The sequence below is a fragment of the Thunnus maccoyii genome, chromosome 20, assembly GCF_910596095.1.
Source record: "Thunnus maccoyii chromosome 20, fThuMac1.1, whole genome shotgun sequence".
Lineage (NCBI taxonomy): Eukaryota > Metazoa > Chordata > Actinopteri > Scombriformes > Scombridae > Thunnus > Thunnus maccoyii.
Window position 1 is genome coordinate 26552266 of NC_056552.1, and position 23213 is coordinate 26575478.

The window sequence follows — 23213 nt, forward strand, 5'->3', positions numbered from 1 at the left end:
TCATTATATCCTGTAATTATTCATTTGCATATTATAATGAAGTTGTGATTCCAGATCAGCATGACTGCAGTACTTTTTAAAAATATTTAATTACATCCTGTTTTTCCTTAAGCTCCAAATTGTTAGCTTGTCTAAAACTAAATGTAAGATTCTTGCTGCAAAGAGACCAGTAAAGTAGGTTTGTAAAGAAATAGTTTGACATTTTGGGAAATATGCCGACTTGCTTTGTTTTTGAGAGTGAGGTAGGACTACTTCTGGGTGAAGAACACCAAAAAACCCCTCTAAAACAATTCAACAAAATAGATGTGTCAAATAGATGTGTCAAATAGATGTGTCAATCAGTGAGCTTTAGATGTGTTAAGTGTGTTTTTGAACATTGGACTGAGTTAGGCTAGCTGTTTCCTCCTGCTTCCAGTCTTTATGCTAAGCCAGGCTAACTGCATCCTAGCTCCAGTTCTGTACTTAACACACATGCAAATAAAATTAATCTCAATCTTTTCCACTCACCCTCACAAAAAAGCTCATTTGTTTATCTCCTTCAAAATGTTGAAGTATTCTTTTAATCTTTATAGCAAAGGTGAAGGATATTGCTGTTTAAACCTTTCATTTTAAATTAAATGACAAAAACAAGATTCTACACAAAACTGTTTATTAAATAAAAAGCCCATACAATATAACATAAATCACTTAAATAAATTGGGGTAAGATACAAAAGTTATATAAACAGACTCTACATTACATATGTACATGATCCTATAGATACACCTCTGAGCTGATTAAAGTGTTCCATGTCTGTGTATAGTGCCTCTCGTTTAGTTTCTCATCTTCAAAAAAAGATATATACAAATCCAATGTATTAACATAAGATAAAATGTAAAATACATTCTCAAATCATCTACAGTATCTACAATATGTACATTTCATGCCATTTCTAAAACACCACATTGACACAAGCCCAGAAGAACAGATCTGTGTGAATCATGTGTAAATGCAGTTTTTGATCTGTTTCCTAAGAGCTCCTTAGTGCTTCCAATAACTCCCCAAGTACCCTGATCATAGTTTCCCTGTAGATCAGGAGGTAAAACACAGATGATTTGAGACTTTTGGGAAACCTCATATTTAACACTACTCTGCTTTTAGGAAACAAGCCCTCATTATAACAGTTTAATTTTGTACATAGCTGGTAAACTTGGTTGGCAAATTGTCGACAGGATAGACAGTAGGTCCTGTTTTCATGGTGGGTGGCCCGTTTAAAAGAGTCCAGTGACACTTTGTGACCACTTCCACCAGGAAGATCTTCAGCAGGACCTTGGCAAACTCCTTCCCCACACACATCCTGGAGCCCCCTCCAAACGGGATGTACTGGAACCTGGAGGAGTCGGTCAAGGGTTTGGTCATGAAGCGCTCGGGCTGGAAGTCTTCTTTGTTGGGGAAGATATCGGCCACGTCATGCGTGTCACAGATGCTGTAGATGACATTCCAGCCTTTGGGAATTTGGTAACCCTGAAATGGTGAGGTGAAAGGATCAGTAAGGAGATAGTAAGGACACATGGCTGTCAACTGTTTCTGGGATCTATAAACTCTAACACTGAGCTGCCCAGTGAACAGTCTTCATAGGGATGTTTGTTAACTTACATTAAGCTCAAAGGTCTTGAGGGCCACTCTGAAGCCTCCGGGGACAGGAGGGTTGATCCTTAGTGTTTCTTTAATGACACAACCAGTGTATTTCAACTGCTCCAAGGACTCGATGTTAAGACTCTGGATGTCCATCCCCTGCTCCTCCTGAACACAAAGACACAAACAGGAGTGTGAGGAGGGAGACAGTGCTAACACAAGTGTAATGCTAGTTGGCGAGGAATGGGATAGTGCTGGTTGTTGAATTGAAATTTTATCGTGCATAAATAATATCAATGTTGGCATCAAAGAGCAAACACAGGAGGCAACTTATTTATGAATTCTGGTGCTCCCAGCTAAAAAAAAGTTTATCTACCCCCCTCCCCACAAGCTTAGACAAGACCACCAAAGCAACAAACACGTTTATCATTGATGACCAGCTCAGCATTATTCATCTGACCTGGCTTCATGATGCGGCTCTTGGTCACTTACACTAAGTAGCTTTACTGAGAAACCTTCAATGTGGATTACTCGATCCATGGTGCTCTACTGTATATTAACCCTACTGTTTATTTTAATATAGTAACTATATTACAGTAGATATGGGTGGGGACTTTCCCCCAAATCGATAAAGGTGCTCAAGGATACCTGTGGTCCACTTATTAGCTTATTAGCCTTCAACCACATCTCACAGTCTTCCTCAGGAGATGGAGTTTGCTCAGTTGTCATCATTTGGCCAAAGTATGGCTGACAACTGAGTAAACTCTACAGAGGAAGACTGTGAGACGCAGTTTAGTGGACCTTGAGTTATTTTTCTTTAAACCACTGTTTTTTACAATGTCACACTCATGTCTGAAGATAATTTAACATGATCATGCATTTGGTTAGCTTTTCACAAGACAGTAGTACAGTCTCGTTACCTTGTCCATCAGTTCCTGCCTCAGTCTACCCACAACTTCAGGGTTCAGGCCCAGGAACATGACCAGAGAGGTGGCTGTGCTGGCTGTGGTTTCATGGCCCCCAAACAACAGTTCTGTAGCAGACTCCTTAATGGCCTGGAAACAGAGAATGTTTGTTAGTTTAAAAACAGCAGCTTTTAAGAACATAATATACACGATATCTTGTGTTTGGTTTTAAATGATATATGATTCATGTAGTTTGATACAGTGGATGTGATCATCTCATCATTACCTGCATGCTGAACGGTTCCCCATTCTTCTTGCTGCTGTCTATGAGCTGCTGCAGGGCGTCTCTGTGTTTGGACTCCTTGTCTGACTCCTGTACCTTCTTCTTGATGTTCTCTTCTATCTTGGAGTGGATGAAGTTCCTCGCCTTCAAACCCTAAAGGACAGGAAGGATGGCAGGAGGAGCAGGGAGGGACAGAGAGAAGGTGGAAATAAGGGAGGAGAGGATGAATGGAGGGTAGAGGAGAGACAGCATGAGAAGATGAATTAGCATGGCTGCTATTCTGTATTATCAAGGTAAATATTATCCATAATCATATCTACATAATATTCATACAAGCATGTTCCTCCTTAAAAAGGGAGAGTAGCTACATGAGCATCATTTGTTTCTCTCTTACCCTGTACAATCCGCTGAAAGGCACGTCGATCGGCAGAGAGAACAGATTCTTGATCATTTCTTCGAAAGCTTCCACCAACTGCTGCTCGTCTGTCCTAATCTGCTCCGGCTCGAAGCCCAGAAGGATCCTCATGGCAATACGGAACATCAGCCGCTTCATCTCCAGGTAGACCAGCACACAGGAATCCCTCTCCAGCCATTCCTTCACCGCAGCCCGCACCTCCTCCTGGATGACGGGGATGTAGAGCTCCAGAGCCTCCCTGGAGAAAGCCCGCATGATGGCCTGGAGAAGTGCAGAAGGGATGGATGGAGGGTTAGATTAATAAAAGCCAAAGTCCATACATCTAACATCATTTTTCATCAAATCATCCAAACCTGATTTTGTCCACTAGATTTCTGAATGATGACTGACAAGTTATATTTTGGCCAACATGATCAATTTGCAGACATAAGGACAAAATATTCACTTCATCTAGTTTTTGGAAAATACTTTTTTCCAAGCATTTATTTATCTCATTTATAAGCAGACATGATTTGATAAACTGATGACTTTTTTACAGTTCCCCCAGGGAAAGCCTATACATCCAAGCCCAGTTGATTAAATAATTTGAACAGTAACTACAGTCCTGCCACCAATCTAAAGGGAATAATGCTCCCTAATGTCACGTTTTTGTCTGATAAATTTTAAGCAAAAGATAGAAAATAATATTGAATATTTGATACTCATTTAACTGATAATTCTAAGATCAAAGTTGGATTGCCACGTTTTTTTATTTCAAATAAAAAAAAACTGAGATTGGTTGGGAGATGTTTTTATCCCTCTGTTCAAAGTGCATATGCAGATGTCTTCAAAGTACATATGAAAATGTTAATGGTGGTTTAGGACCGTGGAGAGATGCTTACAGGGATATGACACCGATGCTTCGTGTCACTTTTGTTTAAAAGTGAGTTTCAAATAAAATCATAACTTACCTTTTTCTTGGTCTTGTGCTGCGCCCCGTGCACATTTGACAAAGTGTCGGAGCCCAGGATGGTGCGCACAGACGCGGGCCACTGCACGGACACGAGCCTGTGTTCCCCCAACAGAATCTGCCTGACGTTATCCGCTCCGGTCACGCGCACCGTGGGGTTCCCGAAGAGGTGTGTGCGGTAGATGTAGCCGTACTTCTGTCGCTTCATCCGCAGAAACTTCCTTCTCTGCAAGACACATCCCAGACAATAAACAATGATAAATACACGAATAAACACTGATACTGAACTGTAGACTGTACTGTACTGAACTGCAACTCACATGACAAACAACTACAATAATAATATACATGCGAAAATTAAAATAAAGTTAGAAAATAAGTCAAAAAGTTTAAACTAATCAATACTACTAGAATGATAAATTTTACAGATTTCTAATGATGTATAACTAACAGCCGCAATAAAGCTGGTCCAAAGGGCTAGAGTTAATTTAAGACTGCAATAAACTATTTAATCATGCAGGAGGGATAAGAGATAAGTTAAATGCGGTGCAGTTTGTTTACACAGATGAAATCCATAAAGTTATATATCCCTTGTAGTGTTTGGAGCATCCTTATCCACACGGGCACATTACGCATCTTTAAGTGTTTCTGTGTGAAAGTAGAAGTCAGAAGCTGTGTCATGCGTTTACCTGCAGGATGAGCTGCAGCGTCTCTCCAATGAAAGGTAAGCCCATGGATCCCGGGGGCAGCGGTCTGGGGCAGCTCGGGTCTCTGCCTCGGATCATGTAAACTTCCCACAGCTTCACCGCCACTAGAAACAGCAGGATGGGAAGCACGATGGTGCACAGGAAGGTGGCCAGCAGTGTGCTCAGAGCCATGTTGCAGCGTCTTGTCAGAGTGGTGGCTCCGTTCAGGTGAAGCTCTGCCAGCTACTGAAGCTCCGGGCTGCTCATCCAGCGTTTTTATAGGCTGCCAGGGACCGCGGACAGCCTGTTACCTTCTCCTCCCTCAGATAAATTAGTTCACACAAAGTTCATCTTTAATTGTGGGTGTCGCTCGGCCCCGCCTCCGGCCGGTACTGGCTAGTTTGCCTCACCATTTGTTCCAAGGGCCGCATCTTTAATCCTTACCTCCTGTTGCACGCAGACAATCCGCGGCGGATTTCATTGAGAAAAGGTGATGATTCCCTCCGAGACAATGGAAGCGCATCCCAAGACGCCTTTGTTGGCAATAAGGCAGCTAGTTTACACACTCATTACCTTGGCTTAAGCCCCGCTTGTAGGATCAGTAATCATGCCTGCAGGGCGGCCTGCATTCAAGAGCAAAAAGCTTTTAAGCAGCACATTTTCAGCTGCTTCAGAAAATGGAAAAGAGGCTTCAGGTTGAAGAATGTCCTAATCCCTCTCCCTGTGTGTCTCATGCTGTCATTCAACATTAAGCCTTTTTTTTTTTTTTTTTAAGAAAAGTTACCTTCTTTTTATAGGCTGCACCTGCACACAGTACCATTCTTAATCATTCCTTCCAGATTTCATTCTTCGCTCTCGTGTATCCTTATTTTTCGCGCGTGCCTTCATGACGTATCAATATAAGAATGAGGCAGCAGATGACTGTGAGAGATGAAATGATGATTAACACTTCGCTGGAAAGCAGCGCTGCCCTCAGCTTGACTCATTCTGCTTTCAGATTGAACCTCTTCGTAATCTAGAAGAAGACTTTAACCTGCTCCCTCTCTCTCCCTCTGTGTGTGTTATAAAAATGATATCTCTCTCAGCGGGTTCAAACTTGGGTCAGCAGAGACAGGCGGAGGGACACACACACACACACACACATACACGCGCGTACACGCACGCAAGGTTATCCCCGGGCTACGCCGCATGAAAAGTAAACACCGAGCAGAGAAGGCGCTCATCAGCCGAGTCACCACATCCTCACTCTGCATTTGGACTCTGTTTTTACGACCTGCCATAACGTCAGGACGTGTGTGTGTGTGTGTGTGTGTGTGTGAGTGTGTGTGTGGGGGTGTGAGAGGGTGTGTGTGTGTGGGTGTGTGTGTGTGTGTGTGTGTGGGTGCTGCAGGGCCAATCGCTCAGTCAGAGTGAGACAGCTTGGCTGCTGCTTTTACAACGACACATTACATGGATGGATCTGTCTGTTCTGGCTGACTGTGTGCGTTTTTAAAAGAGGGCGCCCCGAGGTTCACCCCAGTGTGAAGGCATGACAACTATCACTATTACAGTCGCACAAAAGCCTGGACATATGATCTGGTTCCCATCCTGGCTTGGATGTAAAATTCCATGACTTTTCCTTGACTTTCTGCTGATACAAGCTGGGCTTTAGCTGCCACTGAGGACATTGGCCTTTTTTTTTGGGAGTTTTACAGTCTTTGTGGGAGTTTATATTTTACCAGTTTACAATATGTTCATACTGATTTTAATATTTTTAGACTAAGTATATTTAAATCCCATAATAAATACATATATTTCGATATTTCTCTGACAGAATTAGCAGCATGATGAAATCTTGGAAACAGTATGGCACGATTAACCTGCTAGGGGGGCCCAAGGGTGAAGACCAACTGGGCCCCCCGCTGACCCCCTGTTCCTCCTTCTATCTTTGCAATATGTACAGTTTTTGAAATAAAATCACATGCTTCCCGCACCCAGAATTGCTGATTTGATCTGCAAGGGCCTTGTAATTATGCAAAGAAACAGGACTCACTGATATTGTGCTTTAATGTTGTATACTCCCACACAAAGTTTGAATTAAATTAGCACACATCAGTGGGCACACATTAAACACATTATTATATGTTTCTGTGTAGTGATCTGTTTGTAAAATTCCGTTATTGACAGATTTCCACAGATAATTTATGAAACCTCAGAAAACATGGCACTCAGTTGAGAACAGAGAGACAGAACATTTCATCTTGTTGAAGGTTTATGGTCTTCATGGACAGATGAGATTTGACTCTGACAACTCTGAACATGACAATAAAAGTAAAGGCCTAATGATAAAATAACACCATTTTCATGACATTATTTATTTGCTCAACAGTATACAGGCTATAATCTGGGATTCCATACTTATACACAACTTTATAATTCATGTGTCTGTCCTGTGTCTGACTATGCTTCTAGTGTTTGGGGTTTTTACTAACATACAAGTTACAACACTGCATCACAGAGCTATTCAATCTTTTTTGGGAGACCATAAATTTACTTCAGTTTTGGTCATTATGGGATGGGAACCTCCAAACATGACAAAGGCTTGTGAAGACATCTGATCAGAGACTCACTAAAAAGATATATAATTACAACATTTCACATGGTCATCCCTGGGCTAATGAGTTTAATTTTATTTGAATGATTTGTCATGAATTTTCCAGAACAGGTTACTTTGTGATATTCAGGAGATTAGGAGTAAAATGTATAAAGAAAATGGTCTGTTAATATATGGTATAAACAAAAATAATGAACTCATAACGAATAGCTACAGTGTAGAAACCTATGTGAAGTATAATTTAAACAAAAGACAAAGATCCCTATGTACACAGTTAGGTTCAGGAATATTACCATCAGCCGCAGAGAGGTTTAATGCCACTCCAGAAGAGGACAGACATTGTTGTGTGAGTTAGGTGAAGTTGAGAATGAGGTTCATCTTTGTTTTACTGTCCTGTCTACAAGGACTTAAGGGATATACTTTTTTAGTAAAATGTCCTCCATTTATGTTGATTTCTTTGAGCTGGATGATTATGAATAAACTTGAGTAGTGCTTCAGGAAGGGAACCTTTTTTGTAGTAGATCTTATTTGTCAAGCTTGGGAGAGAAGACAGAATAATTTGTATAATAATAACTGAGCTTTATGATAATCTGTAATTTGTAATGAAATGAAATGTTTGACCACTGCAACTGTACTTTTGGTGTCTTGTAAACCAATGAGGGTTGGGCACCAATCAATCAAATATAGGCAACTGAAGAGTGAGCCACAATGTTCATGTACAAATACTTGTTCTCTCTGGCTTCAGACAGACAGCAGCGGGTGATGCATGTCAGGGTGAGTGGGTTTCCAGCTGGACATGCTGTAGCTGGTGAGTTTTTCTCATCACAATGTGAATGTGTGAAACAGGATTCTGCTGTTCAGGTGTGATAAAGCAGGGGGAGGAGGAGGGAGGGAGGGGGGGGGGGGGGGGGGGGGTTGAAGGGAAGTTCAAGTGTAGAGAATGATTCCTGGTTGTTTATGGGTCCACACCTCAACATGTCACTGTGTAAACTCACTGATCACCTGAAGAGATCTACACTCCTTCTTGCTATCTTCACTGCTATCACTTGAGCAGTATGTAGTTTATACTGTATGGACAAATGTGACCATGAAAGTACACTTTAATTGCAGATGAAAGTGTTCCAGTTGTGTTTTTACCCTGGTCCATAAGTCCACAACACTTTGGTCCACGTATGTGTATCTTCCGTCACTGTCAGGTCAGAGATATGGAAATATCAGAATCTAAATGGCAGATGGTAATAAAATTTCATGAACACATTCATGCTCCCCGGAGGATGAACCATTTTGAACTTTGCTCTAGCACCAGCTTCAGGACAAAGATAGACCATGTGTCTTATAATCTAACAGACAGTTTGTAATTCATTTACTGATCACGTTCACACTCCAGAGAGGTTAAACCCTTTCAATGTGAATGACACCATGACATTTCCTCTAGCACCAGCCTCAGGACATCACCAATATGTTTATTCAGTGTTTCTTCACAGGTATTTTGTTGTGTAATGATTATTGTAGCCTAAGGCCTCTATGTATCACGGATTGTCAGTCGCTCTACATGTGAACAGAAAAAAAAAACAAGAATTTGATTTAAAGATTCGATTTGTCTGAAAAACGTTAAGCTTTGGAAAACATCAGCTAAGTCTGAACAGAACTGAAAAAAACTGTTTCAAAGTGTATAAAACCTTGTTTGAATGTGGTCTCAAGCAGCCAGTGGAGAGACAGGGAGAGCCCTTCATAGAGGAGAGCAGCAGGATTAGAGCTTCCATGACAGATTGCCCAGATGTGACATCTTTTGTTTTTGTTCATTTGCACCATGCAGGCCATGTCAGGACTGGGGTCTGTCCTACATGACATTAGATTTGTGCCTTGTGAAAACACAATGTGAGACAGATGTAATAAATAAACAGATCAAATGAAACAATAGGCCTGCAGTGTAAATAAAGACTATTTAAAGGACTTTTTAAACCAGGGCTGGAATAAGTATTCAAATCATTTTCATCAAGTACACATAAAAATATCAGAATGATAAAATGCCTTTAATGTTTATTTAAAAGTTAACTTATGGATACATTAGCAGCGAGTCCAACCCCCCCCCCCCCCCCAGCAGAGCCCCTCCTGAGAGACTGTTGATGAGCCACCAAGCAAACGTTCTTTATTTATTTATGTTCTACATTATGGTCTAAAATAGTTTAAAAGCATTTTCTACACAGTCAGGTATGTAACATGCAGAGTACTTATTTAAATGCCCCCCCCCCCCCCAACAACAACAACAACAACAAAAAACCAAAACAAAACAACAACAAAAACGCCAATTTTGAAGACATTTAAATTGTTGATGTTATTCCAGCTGGGTATCTCAGTAATTCAAATACTATTGAGCAGCTTTTTACAACAGTGCACCAGACACATGTTTAATATTCTCCTGTTGTCACTCACTACATCATACAGTCCCAATGAAATGTAGTAGAGTAACAATCAAAATACTAAACCTCCAGGCTAATTAAACCTGGTTGTGGTTTACTTTCCATCTCAGCTGGTGATAAAGTTGAGAGTTGATAGTCTGATGATGAACTGACTCACAGATCTGTTGGTGTGTTTGCTGTTTATCTCAGCTGATATGTCACTGCAGGGCAAAACACCGTCAATAAACGTGTAAAAGTATAAGCACACATACACGCGCACGCGCACAGAGCGCGCAGTCAGCACAAGCGCCAATAAGCCGCGGCGCGTGCGCGCGTGTTTGTATCTCTCCTCCCCCAGCTCGCGCCCTGGCTGACCTGCTTGTGACCCTGACATTTCGGTGAACTCTCGCGCGCAACCAAGTTCACTGTCCGTCAAACACACACGCACACACACACACGCACACAGTGAGAGAGAGAGCGAGAGAGAGAGAGAGAGAGAAAGAGAGAGAGAGAGAGAGAGAGAGAGAGAGAGAGAGAGAGTTGACAGCGCTGGACAACACAAAACTACTTTAACTGTTACATTATTGTTGTTGTTGTTGTTGTTGTTGTTGTTGTTGTTGTTGTTTTACATATAAATATTAAATCATTGTTGAATAACTGAATTACTGTAGCTTAATAGACAATTAATCCATCCAAACCACAGTGAGCTAGATGTGCTCATTCCCATTGTCTTTAAACTGGTGTTGCAGTTTCTTATACAGTCAGTTTGGTTTGGATTGAAAAATGAATGGAATGAGTTGGGGTCATAAATCAGCTGCTAACTGTGAGACTGAGCCAACACAGAGCCAGTCCAAAGTTCTTTGGGGCCGTTAACTAAATTTGGTCCCTAACGTTCAACCATGCCCAGTTACAGAGTTGAAAGACCACACAACAAAAATGTCAAATGAAAATCTGCATTGTTTTCTTGTATATCACACAATATGATGAATGAAACACTAGTAGCAGAAATGCAGTGTCAACAAACATGAACCTTTGACAATTGGCTTCAAGTTTTAAACTTGGCCTTAAATAAGTATTTCAGTCACTTTTTGAAGTGATTCATGACCCTCCTCCTGATCCTCTTCATAAAAAACAAACAAAATAACAGATATTTTATGCTTTTATTAGATTGTGATAACAGAGAGATGAGAGAGAGAGATGCAACACAAGCTCCCTGGACTGGAGCCAGTTACAGTTCACACATCAAGTCTTAATCCAGCTGGGCACTCTGTTAACTGGATTTTTAAAAAAATCAGGAATGGAAATTAATTTAAAGCTGTACTAGTCAATATTTTTATATTGAGAAATGATCAAATGATAATGTGTAATGTGAAATGTGTCATTCATAGTGATGAACCAACAGAGAATCATCACTAACCCTGCAGGTCCTCTCAGCTCTATTGAGCCTTTCACCCTCTTATAGTTTTAGCCTCGAGCCTGTAAACTCTACCTGCAGCAGCCTGGTTAACAGCAGCAGCAGGCAGCTGTTTTCAGAGAAAAAGCCACTGTACCTGCTCAACACCAAACAGCAAACAGACACAGTTAGCTGTAGACTAGCTGGTGAACATAGTGAAGCATTCAACAGCTAAAGAGCCAGATATTTACAGATATTAACAGCTAAAAGAGAGTGAATGCTGTACTTACATTCACCAGGTGGACAGAAACACGACTCCAAATGAATAATAATGTTGCTCTGTGTCTGATGGATGTGTAAAGAGGTAACTGTTTCCTAACATGTTAGCCATAACAACTTTGTAAGATGATGATATATCAGTGTTGTGTTTACGACTAATCTGCTGCCCCCAAGTGGACAAAAAAGTAAAAATCCATGACTGCGTCTTTAATGATATCCTGCAAATGCATTCTGCTTATCTGCATTTATGCTGATTTACAACAGGCTTTATGGTTCCTCTTCTTCTGGACTGGGATTTGTAGTTTGAGGTGCAAATCTGAGGTGCATTCCCAGTGGGAGGAGGTCAGAGGGAGTGTCAGGCTCCTGGTTCAACAGGAGGTCAATCACTGTTTTTCTTCTGACGTCAGCGGCTCTCTGTGTCTCACTGTAGAAACTCTGTGGGATTCAATAGGAGAGGGCATGAATTCACGTGACTAGTCACATCAGATGTTTATTAAAAATGATGAAATGTCTCCAGTGAAATTGTAATGTTGATATACATTCAGTCCATCACACAGGTACACTACTTTCAAAGGATAAGGTTACAAAATGGGTTGAAAATGCATAAGAAAAAAAACAAACCAAAACAGACAAACAAATGAAATCTCTCTCATGTTGTGATGACACTACTGTATAAAATGACCTGCTATTTATTCCTACAATCTCCCATTAACAACATACAGCATAAAATGATGCTTTCTATGGTTTCTATTCTGTCTTGTTTTTGTCACAACTCTAAAATGTCACAGATGACACAATAAAAAGTCAAAGACGATATTTCCATTGTGGTCCTTACAGTAAAGCTAGGTGTCATCATATTCTTAACAAACCAAAATACCAAATAAATACACCATAATTGTGAAAAATAAGTTGTAAAAATAATACATAATATAACGAGGATGCAGGGTGTTCCATCTACCTAAAAAATGTTTGCCACCAAAAAAGTACACATATTGTTTATTCATTTTAACTGCTCAAGTTTATTTTCTATGAGCTTTATCTTTTATGTGTGTGTAATTGTAGAATGTTAACTCCTACACGTACATGTAAAACTGAGGTCATGACCTTGGTGTCCTCTATAGATGATGAGCCTACACTTTCATGTTTCCCATAAGACATTCATTCCTTCTTTTTAAAATGTGGAAGATACCTTTTCTTTTTTATTGTTCAAAGTTAAATTGGACCAATCCCAGCCCAGTAACCCTAAAGACAATCTATGGTGGTCGGTAACTGAAGTCTGGTGGTGTTTTCTTAGACCTTCAAACCATGAACATACTGAGTCAAGACAACTCACAACAACAGCAGCAGTGTCTTAATCAATTTCCTTTATCAATTTTGGTCAAAAGCCTGGTTGTGTTTTGTTGTTGACTTTCCTCTGGGTCTTTAATATCATGCTCTCTGCACACAGATGACTAACAGCATCCTAGATAACTAACGTGTCTGGCAGAAAACATCCGACTATCCAGGACCTACGATAAGTTTTTTAGATAAGATAAGATTTTAATAACTCTAATATTCCAATATCCCACCCCATTAAGAAATGACCAGCCATCAATACAAGTTTCTAAAAAATAGTAAATAGTAAATTTCAGCCATATGAAGAGACAACTTCATCTGGGAGCCTCTCAATCTTACTGAATGACTGTGAAGCCAAAATGCTTTCATCCGCATCTAAAACTAAATGTATATGTCTGTGTCAGCAGGTGTGTCTGTCTGCTGTATTGTTGAAGCGAATGTAAAAGTAGTTTACTGCCTTGTTAAAGTGTTTGATCCCTGCACTAAAATACTTGTCACTCCTGCTGACACTCAGGAAGGAAACGCTCTCCCCCTCCTCTCACTACATTGACACAGGAAGGCAAAATCTACTGGTTTCCCCTGGACGTCCAACTGCAGATGTGCAGTGGCGGGTTACACTGTTACATGAGGCTGATGTTGGCTTTTTATAATGAATAAGATCAGGGCTCATATTTATTAAGCATCTCAGAACCCTTCACAGGTATCACAATAGGCATCGTAATGACTAAAAACCACTCTTTTATGTGTAGGCTTTATGTACTGTATACGGGCGAGTAATATAGATGATAAAGGTTATGGGTTATGCAAAAATATGATGCCAAAATTAGTAAATAGCTTAAATCTGATAATAGTATTTATAAATAAGTCATCCTCAATAAGTCAAGTAAGTCAATATGTTTCCCTTGTTTTATTTGAACAAGTTAATTTATCTGGTTATTTACAAGGGAGGAAAAAGCAAAAATTAAAGGGAAGGTCTGTTAAAACAAGCTTAACATTGTGTAGCAGAAATGTGTCTCTTACTCTCCGCTTCTGTAAATCATCTCACAAACTCTAGTGAGTGTGACCTCTAGTGGGGGGTTCCGACCTCCAGGTTGGGTCCTGCCAATTCTCCTTCCAGCTGCACCTTCTGTTAAAGGACTGGTTCACAATTTCTAGTCAGGTGCCCACTGGTTTTCCTGGCTGTAATCATTCCTCCTGTTCCAGTCCTCCCCTTGAAATGTAAGTGATGGGGCCAAAATCCACAGTGTGTCCACACAGTCATTTAAAAGTTGATGTGAAGCTTATATGAAGCTTCATCAGTCTGAGTTAATCATATCAAGTGGATATCTGCCACATTTACAGTCTTTTTTGCAAAAAGAGGAACTTTGGCACTAAAAAGTCTGTAATGTTGAAAGATATCTACTTGATTTGACTCATTTGGACATCTGAAGCTTCATATTAGCTTCAGATAAACTTTTAAATACATTTTTTGCACAGGAGGAGGACTGTGGATTTTGTCCTCCATCACTTACATTATAAATGAATTATGAAGGGATCTTCTAATGGTCAGTATGAACAGGAGGAATGATTACAGCAAGAAAAACATGTTTACATGTTCATTTGGCACATTTAGGTATTTATTTTGAGACAGACTTGAAAAATTGTGAAGCTGTCCTTTAACTTATGTGTCCTGTAAGTGTGGAAAATGTATTGATGTTATATATTTCAGTGTCACCAATTGTTGTAAAATGCACTGTAACAATATGAACATATCTCTCAAACATTACAGCCACACCATCTGTCATTTGAAATAAATAAATAAACAGAATTTGCATGAGGATGTTGTAAAGAGGTCAGTCACAAAAATGATTCAATTTTTGCCAGAACAGCATGTTTTAATATGTTTATTGTCATGAATGAACATCTCACCTTCCACAGGATGTCTCTTCCTGCAGCTCCTAACAGGTCGTTAACCTCCGGAGCTCTCCTAGATATCTACAGAGAATGTGTCAGGAGTTATTTCCTAGGTGAAGAAAGTTGATCATTTTTTTCACCAAAAATACTTCCCTCTGACAAATTTTGGATTTCAAGCAGTGATAGATACTGTAAATAGAATGCAAACTTGCAGATGGGATGAACTGTATATAGATGAAAGGTCACAATGTTAAATAGAATGGTAGAATATTGTAACAAGACAGTTGAGAATGTGCAGTAACCTCCGAGGAAAACAAACACATTTCTGTGTGTGTGTGTGTGTGTGTGTGTGTGTGTGTGTGTGTTGGCAGGGTGGCTGCTGTCCACTGATAATAGAGCTCTTCAAATGTCTCTCGCCTCATTACATCTGCGGCGACAGGGATCCTCGCATTCAAACGCTGACCTGGGCCAAAGTTCACTTGCTGTTTCCCAGTTAGCGTGTGTGCGGTGGGATACAGCGAGGCTCAGAGACACAAGATGACAGAAAACCTTCACAGAACAAGTGACTGTTTTGTCTTTGTATGTGTGTGTGTGTGTATGAGAGAGAGAGAGAGGGAGGGCTAAAGACCTTGTATCTAGATTGTGACTGATGGTGCAGTTCATCCAAATTATATACATGTAAAAAAAACATTTTTTCCCACCTACTGTGTCTCATTTATCTTCTCATGTAGTTTTTCAGTGCTGCATGTACCACAAATAAAAAGATTCCAATCATTGTCTTACACATATTTTGCAGCACTACATACATATCATATGTTTGTTTGTTATGAAGTGTTCAGAATGGAAGGTGTTCATATGGGGAGCATGAATGTGCTCAGTAAACTATGGTAAACAATATTTCCCGTGTACAAGTAGAAATTCCCACACAAACAACAGTGAGATGAGGAGATGGATATCAGTCTCATATCTGTGCGTTAAGTTCATAGCTGGAGTCAGGATTAGCATAATGACTGGAAGCAGGTGGAAGCAGCTAGCCTAGCTTTGTCCAAACCCTACCAACACTTATAAAGCATTTGCTTAATCTTTAAACAAACAGAAATGTGAAAATCAGTGGTTTTAGAAGGAGTTACATGCTGGAACTCTTTCTTGGAATTTGTTTTATAGTTTTATTCTGCTCCAGTTAATGTCTTTTGCTGTGAGTTCTCCATTTGATTTTATTATTCTTGATTTAAATTTGCTGCATAGTGGGAAGTTCTGGGTTTTGCACTATAAATAAATATTAAGATTTTATATACAGTACTGAACAAAGTAGATAGATTTTTATCCTTAATACCATCAGGGAGGCATCTGATTGGTCCCAAATGTATTCTGCAGCATGACAACGAGCCCAAACATCCTGCCAGAGTCATAAAGAACTATCTCCATAAACATGAAGAACAAGGAGTCCTGCAAAAGATGGTTTGGCCCCCACAGAGCCCTGATCTCAACATCATGGAGTCAGTCTGGGATTACATTAAGAGACAGAAGCAGCTTAGACGCCTGAATCCACAGAAGAAGCAACTTCTCCAAGATGCAGGAACAACCAACCTTCTGAGTACCTGAAAAACTGTGTACAGATGTGCTGAGGAGAACTGCTGCTGTTTTAAAGGCAAAGCTGCTCACACCAAATATAGATTTCATTTAGGTTTCTGCTGTTCACTTAACTTTGTATCAAGTTAGGTGATAAATAAAAGCAATTCATGCCATTACTTTGAAAGTAATGTTTGCACAGTACTGTATATTATATTACAATCTCCCAAAGTAGTGAACTATTCCTTTAACAACCTTTCCACAGGAACCATTAAAGGATTATTACAACATGCAACTTTTTGACAAAACAATCCCAAATCCACTCATGTGCACTGACAAGCTTTTGCAGGAGCCTTCATCTGTATGAAAGAGTCTTCATCTGTGGATGGAAATTGCTCAGTTGTCATGAAGATGGATTTATTGACATGTGAGCTCTTTTAGGATTAACAGACTAGAACATCTCATCTGTGTTGGCTGATAGGTTGAGCATCAAAGTTCATCCATTAGGTTTAGGTTCACTGACAGCACTCTAATATATTGTAACGTCCTGGACTTATTTCTATTGTTGTCCCTAATGTTTTCTCAGTCCATCAACCTTTTAACAAGATGGAGACGAGAGTTAAACCTAAGAACAGACAGTCGATAAAATGTTTTTAGGAAGTGCTCAAGACAAAGACGATGTAGACTCAAATAACATCACATCATAAAAGATACTTATACCTGAAGCAAATGTCAGTGGATAAAAGTTTAATTGTGATGTTTTCCTGCAATTGGGCATTATTGCTGACATTTAATGTGCACTCTCCTTCTGTTTAACATCCAAATAAAGTGGTTTAGATCATCTATATAAACTGATCTTCTGACTGCTTGTGACAGTTGTAGTGAAGTCACAATGTTCTCATGTGTCAGCTTCACTTGGTGAGTACAGTGTTATCATACCTGAGGAAACAATTCTTCTCTTAATCACCGTCTGATAATTCAAGTAGGTCTGGTGTTGTGCTGATAGATGGCTGTTTTCCATGGCTGTTGTGGGCAGGATGAACAATAGGGAAGTCATCTCTATGAAAAATAGCAACAACTGTGGATGAGATGGATACAGCTGTACATGCTGTAGGTCAGTTTACTGACATGACAACAGCATATCCAGTAAATCAACATATTTCTTCACTTGTCATGAACGTTACCTGCTCTGAGCAATGATGACTTACAGAAATTTGATGATAACTGATGTCAGCAGGACAGATATGTTACTACTTATCCTCTTCCAAACAGAAATCAGCCATCATGAAGACCATGTCTGGCTGAATGAATGAAGTTAAATAAACCGGTAAGTCAGTCTGATTATCAGGCCACAATGACAATCAATTCTTAACAATGGGCCTAGAAACTCCTGATAAGCATGACTTTAAGTGACAAAAACAAGACCAAAGTTGTAATAAACCTCAATTATCCTTTAATTTCTACAGCAAATCTGTAAGTTCAGCCTGATTTTGGCACTAGACGGAATTTCATGGAGTCAATATCCTCTGAGGTCCATGAATACTGATGCCAAATATCCATAATCATGTCAAATATCATGGCAATGTGGACAGTAGCTGCTGAGATGCTCAGATGCCGAGCAGCTTGAGATTCGAGACGTCCATTATGAGTGGAAGCTCTTACCTAGAACCAGTATTACTGTAAACTGAGCTGCATCGTGGCAAACAGTGATCTTAACAACAAACAGACGTTACTGTTGAATGAACTTTTATTACAGCACACAAAATAAAAACAACAAATTTAGGAAAACATCTCAGTCAGGGTGTCTCACTGAGAACAGGGACAAAGGTTAAAGCAAGGATTCATTTGGATATCAAAATATACCCACTCTCCACTTCTGTGGAAGGCAAGAAAGAAAATCTTGCTTTTTTTTAGTATTCGAATTGAGATAATCATTGATTTACAAGCAGTATTACACAAAACCTTGATTTCTATAATCTTGATTTGTGCCATTATAGCGGGAAACTGTTTTAGGGGTTATGATGAAGAGAAGGAATGAAAATGCTGCCAAATCAAAAGGCTACAGACTGAGGAATCGGCATTTAAGATTTGTTAGCTGGAGGTCAGAATATTTTCTTTGCTGTCTTGCATGAGATTATATGACACATTGTATAGTGAACATGATGTAAATTCTCAGTTATTTACCTCAGCTGCAGAGAAGCAGGTTTTTATTTAATCCAGGCTTTGTTAGAGAAAACCTTTCTTCCTCATCATATTTTCTTTAGAAGCCGTCCTTTCATCAGAACAGCAGAGTCATGTAATCCTCACTAATCCTTTGCAGAGTTTCTCTTTTTATCATAAATTTTAGGGATTTGGGGAAAAACAGCATTTTCCCCAAATTGATTGCTGATCAGTTTCTGTTAATGTAACAATGTTTTTATCAGCCTTTATTTCTTTGCTATTCCGGCTGATATTTGAACATTGGCTTCTATTTGAAATCTGAGAATTTATGGTCATGTGAAAGGATGGCAGTTTATGAACAGTTGAGTTGAAATTTGTGAGTACCAGTATTTAAATAGTTCATATTGGAATGTTGTACAGGATTTTTTTTAAATATCTTAACCATGCAAATGAGTGGAGAGCAGGTACCAACATAAATCACTTAGCTTCTCACACTGCACTCAACTGTGTCCACCAAGTAAGCAACAAACAGAAATTCAATCTTATTAATTACATATTTACTTCAGGTGTTGATGAAGGTGTGTATCACAGTGTCAACCTCCAATTCTGTTTGTAGCAGACAAACTGCTATAATATTTTCTTTACAAAATATGCAGTATATACAGTGGCATTTACAAGCAACTATTAAAAAAGGCAAAAAATAAATCTAAAAGGAAAAAACTTCAATCATTTTCAGTGCAAAAATGCCTGCTGAAAGTAGAGCACAGACCCAAAACATAAACAGAATAGAAACAGTCTCATTATAAAATGTTTGTCATCAGGAGTTTGCAGGTTTCAGGTAAGCATCAACCTGCCAGCCAGGCTGTAAAGGAACCAATTCATTATTGCTGTGCTTTGTTGATATATGTGGATAATGAGATTCTAAAGCTTCATTTCACCCTGAGGAACAAAAATAGAGAATTTAGAATGCGAGTCACTCAACTGTTAAATATATATGTATGTATATATCATTACTAATAACATAACAATTCCCCATTTGGAATTTGGTTTCTTGTAAGCATGAATCAAGTAGTTTGGGTGGGTTGTAAGACCAAACTGCAGTTATCTTCACATGTATAATGTCCTTAACCCTACAACTGACAGAATTTACAGAGGGAGGGAGGAGGGCATGGACTGATGTCACTTCACATGATATCACCTGACTACCCTCACCACCACTGAGTGGCCAAACCTGCTATGACACTGAAATATGACTACGCATTCAAACCCCATCTCCACCTGCTACTAACATGTGATCTGTAGGCTATTTTGTGGCACATTTCCTAATGGGCAGAGGATGTAGTTCTGTTTATACTTCACTAGGTGTCTGCGTAGTGGAACGTGATCACACACGTGGCACATAAAGAATCCATCATAACTTCTGAGCATGTGACGTCCACATGGACCCTTGCGTACATGGGCAGATGATTGTGGCTGTGCGGATTCAGGATGTATAATTTGAGGTTAAGAATGTGATCAGAGTCAGCCTGTGAACAAACAGCTCTTTACTATATTTGCAGTGTTTTATCCATGTGAGTGGATGATGCTAGATGCTGAATATTGTGTGTTTGCCACTCAGGGGGGGGAATGATCTTGGCAACTTCTGCTTACAGTGACATCATGTGCAAACCCTTTACTAGGATTCCTTCATGCAATGTTCACTTTGACACTCCAAAATAAAACCCTCATCGGCTCCTCGGAGGTTTTCATAGACGTGTGCAATCTAATAAAACAACTCTGCACTGTCCCTTCCTGTGTCTGCATGACTTTGTGTTTTGTACTAGATTTACATTATTTGGTTGGTTTATGTTCTGTAATGTAGTCCAACCTGTGCATACATATCGGACCAAATCATTTGCAGACTTTCAACCCGATTTCTTACATTCTAATGAGCAGAGAACATGTTAAGAGTTCATCACCTTCTGGCCTCAACTAAAGCCTGGAATTCTTGTTTAAAATCTTTATCAAACATCCTTTGGGAGCTTTGTTTGGAAGCTTGCTGTTTCACTCTCCAATTTAACATTCACCTGACAGGATAAGAAAACACTTACAACTGACATGAATTTAAAAAACAACCACATTTCACAGATACTACTTTTTGTGGTATCAGTCATTCAAACAAGCAGGTTTTTCCTACATATTTAGTAGTTGTGACAGCCATGAGTCCTGTTGAAACACACACTGAACTACATGTTCAGTCATTGTGAGGCTCTGTCTCAGGGGTTGGTTTACATGTAAAATGTGAGGCAGAAAAAAAAAAAGACAAACAGCAAGCAAAGCCACCAAGGAGTTCAACAAAACCTCCACTTTTTTTCATGAACATCAGTCAATCAAGACGTCATCATCCATTCTTCTGTTCTTCCATCCGTCCATCCATGACCTCAGCAACACACATACATACAACGGTTGAAGTACTGGGACAATGACTTTAATTTGGTCTTTTGTCATAACACCACTGGCTACTTTCCATATCCATAATGGTGTAGGAGCTTGGCAGCTGGTGAAAACCAAAAGGGACGATGTTTTCACTTGGTTTAAGAAGTTTCTTCTAAAGAAACGACTGTTAATGGCTGGCAGGATCAAGGTTTCTCCAAATAACCGAGTTTTGGTTTCCTGTCTGCACATTAATCTGTGTAAATGTAATGTATCTATATTTTTTCAGCTTTGGACATGAGACTCATATTTAAGGGATGCACAAGTGTTAAAGTGAATTAGTCAACGCTGTGAACAACCTACTATAGCTTGATATTTTGCCTCTAAAACTATCATCGTTTCATTAAATCTACAAGATGAAAAAGTTGTTTTTTTTACCAAAGGATTTGATGAGTACACCAATTATTTTATTTGTCTATTCATCAGAATTAAATGCTAGAAAACAAATTCCATCTTCATCTACAAAGGTGCTCGAAACTCAGACATTTTCAATAAGTATGTTTTTGTGTTAAACAGGGCAACAGGAAGTAGATTCTCCCATCACCTGTGGTGCCTCATTGTCCCAGTACTTGTGTCTGTCACTTCCTCTGCAGCTACAATCATTGCACTCTCACAAATGTACAAAACATAGTTTGTCTTATCATAGCCATTAAAAATACTTTACAAACATTTTACTGTTCATTCCTGTGAAGAGTCCAGTAAACTGTTAAGTGTGTGTGTGTGTGTGTGTGTGCATGTGTTATTTACATTGAGTATTCAGTCAGGTATAACAGGAAGGAGAGCTTCATGTGTGTGTTGTATTTGCTAGGAATCGGTTCCCTGCATGCCTTGTACAGTGTGTGTATTGCTGTGCATTTATGTGGTGTGTGCGTCTGACTTGCGTGTGTGTGTTCCTTTTGTGTTTGTATATGTGTGGTTCTTTTGTATTTCGCTGTCCTGTTCTTATACACTCTCCTGTATGTGTGTGTGTGTGTGTGTGTGTTGTCACTTCATTAGATGTGTGAGAATGTCCTCCCTCAGTAGGTGTCTTGGCAGTTGAGTGTGTGCATGTGACTGCATGCATGTTTCATTCTTTCTATCTATGTGTGTTTAGGAGGACATGCCGTTGACCAGACTCCTCAGCTGTTTGACCACTGTCTCTATCAGCTTCTGTTTGTCTCTGTCATTCTTCCTGAACTGAGAGAAGATGTTGTTCTTCTTACTGGTGTCCTTCATCCTGGAGACACACAGAGACAGAGACAGAGGGATGGTTACTGTTTAGATATTTACTGCTTTTCTATCAGTGATATATCAGAATTCAATGTCTCAATAAATGAGTATGGAAGACTTTTCTTCTCTGAAGGGGTATTTATGGGCACATTTAATCCTATATTTATGCCAGGTGCAGGATACCAAACAGCAAAAGAATGCACACACTGGATTATAACTTTCAAGGTTAATTAGACTGACTGGGCAAATGGCTGACGTGATGAGAAGGTCAAGGTGTATATAAGCAAGCTCAAAACCAATGACATCATGCTGATGCAAGTAAACTATTTAAATACATTAAACTAGACTTAAATTAGACAGAAGATACAAGATAAAAAACTAATCATTGTGAAATGGCTATCAGACATCTTTAAAGATAAGAAAATAATTGAATAAATCTAAAAATATTTCTCAATCATCTGGTGATATGGGCAGGGTCATCACCTGCAGCAGGCTGATGAAAGTTTTTATTTCAATAGTCTGACCTAATTAGCTAACTATGACATCAGCATGATGTAATCAGATGTCTGACAATATATACCTTCACCTTCTACCTACTTTAGCGCAGATGGGGTCAACTAATTCCCTGAGTCTAACACATGTTGGGCTATGATCTATGATCCAGTGTACAGATGTTCTAAAAATTGGTCTTTCTATTTCTCTGATCTGGTGTCAGGATGCTAGACCTGGATTTATAATGGAGCTCATGCAGCATTTAAACCACCAGCCACTAGAAATATTTTCAAAAAGTTTTCAAGTTTAACCCAATTATATGCGAGTGGGCACAACGATAGTTGGGTAAGGGTCAAGCAAGAAGTCACTAAAAATGGGTATTAACTGTGAGCAGTTTGTGTACATTTCAACTTTATGTATCCAATAATGGGATTTAATCTTAATAATAACAATACACCTAGTTCAGCCTTAAGTCACTATTTGAACTAAACTAAAGAGACAAAATCTAAACTGTGGAAGAGGTAGAACCATGTTTAGATAGATTTACACTATATTACTACACATATC

General features: G+C 39.4%; 2 protein-coding genes across 3 annotated transcripts in view; both read right to left on the reverse strand.

The window, feature by feature from the left end:
- Positions 1-632: 632 nt before the first annotated feature.
- Positions 633-5403, reverse strand: LOC121887615 (cytochrome P450 26A1). The gene is made up of 7 exons (XM_042398531.1): positions 4856-5403; positions 4168-4392; positions 3197-3478; positions 2806-2955; positions 2535-2669; positions 1636-1782; positions 633-1503 (listed from the first exon to the last, which is right to left on the reverse strand). The coding sequence occupies exons 1-7, from the start codon at positions 5042-5044 to the stop codon at positions 1165-1167; spliced, it is 1467 nt and encodes a 488-aa protein (XP_042254465.1). The 5' UTR covers positions 5045-5403; the 3' UTR covers positions 633-1164.
- A 12639-nt stretch (positions 5404-18042) lies between these two features.
- Positions 18043-23213, reverse strand: part of exoc6 (exocyst complex component 6) — a 54559-nt gene continuing 49388 nt past the window's right edge. For both annotated transcript variants that reach the window (XM_042396698.1, XM_042396699.1), the window contains exon 23: positions 18043-22161. In XM_042396698.1, coding sequence (XP_042252632.1) covers positions 22035-22161 — 127 coding nt within the window. In that variant the 3' untranslated portion in view covers positions 18043-22034. The remainder of the gene's footprint in view (positions 22162-23213) is intronic.

Excerpts from the sequence above, each read along its gene's own strand:
- LOC121887615 (XM_042398531.1), bottom strand. The coding sequence starts at position 5,044 with ATGGCTCTGAGCACACTGCTGGCCACCTTCCTGTGCACCATCGTGCTT. Across the intron at positions 4,393-4,855 it reads CGCTGCAGCTCATCCTGCAG|AGAAGGAAGTTTCTGCGGAT; the intron begins GTAAACGCATGA and ends TGTGTCTTGCAG. Across the intron at positions 3,479-4,167 it reads AGCACAAGACCAAGAAAAAG|GCCATCATGCGGGCTTTCTC; the intron begins GTAAGTTATGAT and ends GCACTTCTCCAG.